General features: G+C 34.1%; 2 protein-coding genes across 2 annotated transcripts; one reads left to right on the top strand and one right to left on the bottom strand.

Annotated features, from left to right (window-relative positions):
• Window positions 1-695: 695 nt before the first annotated feature.
• On the bottom strand, window positions 696-1,933 carry LOC141434664 (dolichyl-diphosphooligosaccharide--protein glycosyltransferase subunit 4). Its single transcript, XM_074097092.1, has 3 exons — window positions 1,825-1,933; window positions 1,541-1,658; window positions 696-798 (listed from the first exon to the last, which is right to left on the bottom strand). The coding sequence occupies exon 2, from the start codon at window positions 1,643-1,645 to the stop codon at window positions 1,541-1,543; it is 105 nt and encodes a 34-aa protein (XP_073953193.1). The 5' UTR covers window positions 1,646-1,658; window positions 1,825-1,933; the 3' UTR covers window positions 696-798.
• A 670-nt stretch (window positions 1,934-2,603) lies between these two features.
• Window positions 2,604-4,682, top strand: Grip71 (WD repeat-containing protein Grip71). The gene is made up of 2 exons (XM_074097003.1): window positions 2,604-2,872; window positions 2,943-4,682. The coding sequence occupies exons 1-2, from the start codon at window positions 2,738-2,740 to the stop codon at window positions 4,401-4,403; spliced, it is 1,596 nt and encodes a 531-aa protein (XP_073953104.1). The 5' UTR covers window positions 2,604-2,737; the 3' UTR covers window positions 4,404-4,682.
• The last annotated feature ends 630 nt before the right edge of the window (window positions 4,683-5,312 follow it).

The following is a 5,312-nucleotide window of genomic DNA, read 5'->3' as shown; positions in this document are numbered from 1 at the left end:
AGGACCAGATTTTTCGCCGCTCAGTATACCTATTAATGCATACATTAAGTAATTTGTGGGCCACGTTTTTTGTCGCTCAGTATATGTCTGTCTGTCATAAAAAATGGTAGGTACGAGTACCTATATAAATTTAATCAAAACGCCTTCAGTTCAGCCGTTTCGGCGTGGGAAAATAATGAACACACGGAAATGTATAAACAATATTAAACTTTCGCACAACCAACCAAACTAGCATTTACACCTTATTAACAGTGCCATCTAGTGCTGACTAGCAAAACTAAAACTTGAATTGATAAGTTTTCACATGAATCTAATAGATGTCGCTGGTGACGATTGACGAACTGGTTTTGCTACCAAATTGCCGCTAAACCCAAAAGTAGAGTTGTTTTCAAATTTTTAGTACACATTATTTAGATTGGATGACAATCCAAGCACAGGTTAGCAACATAAGCTTGTATTGTTGAGACCTGCTTCATTTTAATATGTACTATTTTTTTCCTACAGTGCTTGAATTGTATTGTATACATAGGGTAAGAGTGACAAATGTGGAATTCGTTTCACATTTTCTACTTTATCAAATAAAAGAAAAAGATACAGGAAGTAACCTCAACAATTTCCGAAACTCAGGATATCAAGATTTGATTTTTGAATCTAGTTGTATTTTCACTATTTAGTTAAAAAATAAAACATAATAATACAAATAGTTCTTATATATTAACATCTTATGTCATAATAATGATACAATGGAATAATGTATGTGCACGAGGATGTTGCCAATCCATTTTGTAAAATATGTACCTGTAACATTAAAAAAGTAGCAATTATACATAAGTTTTTCTCAAAACACAAACATTATTTATAACTGTAAATTAAATTACATCAGAACCGATTTTGATCAAATTGAAACAGGACTATTGGGCAAAATCAAGAATTTTCAAAACCAATCATAATAACTATAAATATACAGACAAGAATAATATCTCACTTTTTGCAGTTTACAAAAATATACAATTGAATATCCACATGCCACAGTAATTTGGGAAGTAAACCCTACTGTGTGGGAAGTAAAAAATATCTGCATGCTAATCTAGTTGGACTCATACAATACTAATCTTACAGAAATAAAAATAGAAAAAGATAAAATTTAACTTTGTATGGATTTGTGCCAAAGCATATAAAGTGAAGTGTTTTTTCCATTGAGCATATATCTAATACCTTTAAACAAGCAATTCTTGTATATTATATATTTCGGGGATCTCGGAAACGTCTGCAACAATTTTGATGACATTTGGTATATAGGGGTTTTCAGGGATGAAAATTGATCTACCTTGGTTTTATTTGTAAGAAAACGCTTATTATCGATATAGCTCGGTCGCCCAGGTACTAAGGTTAATATATCAAACTCTTCTTCTCCTGCTATACTGTGCCCTATATAGATATGTTATATGGGCGTTGCTTGGTTCTTAGCACTTATTAAGCAGTTATTAGTCAGTAGCTCTCAGTTGGAATACAAACACAGCTTTTATTGCTGAAATCTTACCTATTTCGAACTGTTGGCATTGATGTAATGGTACAGAATGACCAATAAGAATATTGAGACACCCAAGATGTTGGAGAACACGGCTAGCTGGATGTCGGTGATCATGGTGGACGTTTGACTGGAATTATAAACATAGTATTCGTTAAAACAATAAAAAACAAGTCGGTAGTAAATGGAATTGCAGGTTATATTTGCAAGAGAAAGATTTACGGTCATGAAGTATGATGACACAGTATAGAAACAACGGACGGACGGATATTAATAATACTGCAACTTTTACTCACTTGGATTTCAATAATAATTCCTAAATCTCAACCAACTTTAGGTTTACTTTACAGCAATAATACACGTCAGACAAATAATTGAAATGTCAACTTAACTTAATAATTTATTTTCTATTGTTGCTAGATGGAAAAATAAATTAGAAAAAAAACTTATTACCGGTATTAGTTTGGACTTGGGCACATCACTATGACAGTCTTGCCATTAAAAACTTGTCAAAAACTACTTCAATTCAAGAACTAGGCAGGAAAAAAACTACTAAATAACAAAATAAACAATTTATATCTCAGTGTGAGTTGTTTGTGTTGGATTTTGTGATTTTGTACTTGATGTGAAAAAGAAAAATATTTTAGCTCTCAAATTAAGGCACTTATCCCACCGCCGACGATGAGCGAGAAGCGAGTAGACTAGGTACTCAGTAGAGCGAGTAACTTAACACGGGTGGGCGAGCAGCAAGAAACGAGTTTAGTTTTGTTGCTCGGCTGTAAAGTCAGTTCGAGTGCGACGGGCGATTACTCGATTCGCTCCGATTTCTAACCATACATTGTTGTTTGAGCTAACTTAGAGCTAACTACCTTTTTCTTGAAAGATAAATTGAAGAACATGCCAACTTACAAAAAAAAGAGGCAAATTTATTTCTTTTCCTGTTTATACAATCAAATTAAGAGGATCAAAATAACAATACAATACAACACAGTAATTCTTTATTGCAACACTTTATTGCACATTAATCGATTAATCGAATCGATATCGAACATCCCTACTTCAAAGCATTGTTTGTTTATGTCAAATGCGAATCAAAATTTTACGTTGGTAAAAAGTTACCGAAACTAAATAGATGATTCGAAATTAAATAACGTTTATTTAGCTATACCATCGCTCCGATTCAAACTGAACAACTAAAATTTTGTAAAAATGTATCTCTCATCTGTTAGTTCCCGTTTACATCTACACGATACTAACTGTTGGGAGTTAAAGAAAACTTACGGGTGTTATGATGGTCTAATGAGAGATATATCGTGGAGCGATGATGCTAAATATATTTTACAGGTAAATATGAGCTTCATTATTCTGAACATTTTGAATAAAAACAAATTTTGACAGTTTTTATCAATTTCAGGTAAATTGCAAAGGCCTAGTTGAAATCCTAACACCCGCAGATCATGACGTTAGAAGTCTACAGCACATTCCGTTAAAAGACACCTGGTCGGCGAGTTTTCACCGAGATGGCCACCGTAACATCGCAATTGGTACTAAAAGTGGCAATGTCCTTATTTGGGATACTAAAAACAAAACTATAGTAAAAACATTCCCGACGCCTACGCAGCAATCAAGCGTAAATCACATCAGTTATAATGCTAAGAATAATAATCTAGCAGCTACCATGCAAAATGGGGACACAGTTATTTACGGACTTGTCTCTAACATTCCTATTTTGACTGTGAAACTGCAATGCTCAAGAAGTATTTCCGCGATGAAGTTCCATCATGAGTCACGGTGCTTATTAGGCTTGGCTATGGATGAGGGTCATGTCCTCTTACGAGATATCAACACAAACAAGGACAAAGCATTCTTCGATAACATCCATGCTGCTCCTGTGAGCGATATTGCATTTTCTTTGATAAACAAGGATGTCATGCTTTCTAGCGGCTATGACAAGATTGTCCATGTATACGATATAAGATTGCAAAATGTGGTTTCGACTATTAAAACGTCTTACACATTGTCATCCTTAGCCATCAATGTAGACAACCAGGTTGCTATTGGTACTAAGCATGGAGCTGTTATGATTTATGACTTGAGAGACCTAACAAATCCTTTCAAAGTGTTGAAAGGCCACAATGAAGAAGTTAAAAAAGTAGCATTCCAGCCTATGAGGAAGAAGCCTCATGTTAATGAAATTAGTATTCAGGAAGACACTGATATCCACTTGTCCCCGTTTAAACCATCACCAGGGAGGCCAAGAACATCTGATATGTTTCTTATATCTGCATCGCCTACTAAGGATAACTTGGATGTATCAGAGCATATAGAGGAGAAGAAAGCTGACTCGTTCCTTGTGCTGATGGGGTTAGACAAATCAAACAATGATTGTGAAGACGGAGACAAGTCTTACAAGTTTGCTAAGGATAGCAGTGTGTATGAAAGAAACAGGAAATTAGATGTCCAGAAAAATATAAGCAAAGTCTCCACACCACTTAACAACCAGGATGTGGATAACTTAGTGTTCCCATCTCCGATTTTCAATGGTGCTCCTGATGATGGCAGACCCTTGATAACATCCGATGAAAAACCAGATTATGAAATTCCTAAGAATAGTAAATTTGATACTAAAACTGTTGAAGAGCTGAAGGATTTCTTTAGTCTAAGTCTGTCTGATGTGGCAGATGATAATAAGAACTATTTTCTACACATTATGATGGTGCTGACAAAACAGAAGCTGTTCCTGGAGAAACAGATGGCTGCTATGAATTCACAGATACTTTCTCTGGCACAGAACCAAAATACTTTGGTTGAGGCAAACAAAAGACTGGCGTTGCAAGTGGAGCAGTTAAAATACGCAACTAACTCAAATAATTAAAAACTATAATCAAATGTTGAGCTTTTTAAATGAATATTTATATAACTTTACTAATGTAAGACTGGCATCTTGCCCCAAAATTGTAATCATAAATATTGAAGTGCATGTTTTATTTAGAATTTGAATGAAGCAAACATTTTACATGGTTAATTAAATTATGTGGCATTTTAATGCTGTTGCCTTGGATCTAGTGCCATGATATCTCCTAATGATTTAATCTTATTGTTATTTATGAAATACTTGTGTGCTGTTAATTCTAATTGTTATGTATAAATACAAAAAAAAAAAACTAACTCATCACTTGTGTTTCTTTATTTCTTGAATTGTTATAAAATACTGTAAAGTAAACGTCCGAAATAAGGTTTTCAATTTTAATATATTGTAATTTGTAGGGTTCTGTAGTCAACTAGGAACCCTTATAGTTTCGCCATGTCTGTCCGTCTGTCTGTCTGTACGCGGCTAAGCTCAGAGACCTTTAGTACTAGAAAACTAGAAAGCTGTAATATTTTTACACATAAGTCATATAAGTCATGGCGACAAAGTGGTAAAATAAAAAAACTAAAAGTAGTTTAAGACTAAATAAATAGCAGCCTAAGGTATAAAATATACCTAAACTTAGAAGATTCCGAACAAAATACAAAATTTATAGAAAAATATTACTACATTTTATCGTAATGGCTACGGAACCCTATCTTGGGCGTGTCCGACACTATGGTCACGTCTCGTGAATTATATATCAAAATCGCAGCAAAACAAGTTGAGGTCTCGGAACCTATAGCAACAGAAAGTCTTGTTTCACTATAACCCAAAGCTATACGTGAAAAAATTTGAACCTCGAAACAAAACGCGTAACGGTCAAATAGTTGTACAAAAATTGCAAAATTAAACGCAATGCAAGCAACTTCCTTG

Source organism: Choristoneura fumiferana, chromosome 14, assembly GCF_025370935.1.
Source record: "Choristoneura fumiferana chromosome 14, NRCan_CFum_1, whole genome shotgun sequence".
Lineage (NCBI taxonomy): Eukaryota > Metazoa > Arthropoda > Insecta > Lepidoptera > Tortricidae > Choristoneura > Choristoneura fumiferana.
Note: the sequence above shows the minus strand (reverse complement) of the source record. Positions and strands in the feature narration are given on the sequence as shown.

Bases quoted from the DNA above. Each gene is read 5' to 3' on its own strand.
- LOC141434664 (XM_074097092.1), bottom strand. From the start codon at position 1,645: ATGATCACCGACATCCAGCTAGCCGTGTTCTCCAACATCTTGGGTGTC.
- Grip71 (XM_074097003.1), top strand. From the start codon at position 2,738: ATGTATCTCTCATCTGTTAGTTCCCGTTTACATCTACACGATACTAAC. The intron at 2,873-2,942 runs GTAAATATGAGC...TATCAATTTCAG, and splicing joins ATGCTAAATATATTTTACAG to GTAAATTGCAAAGGCCTAGT.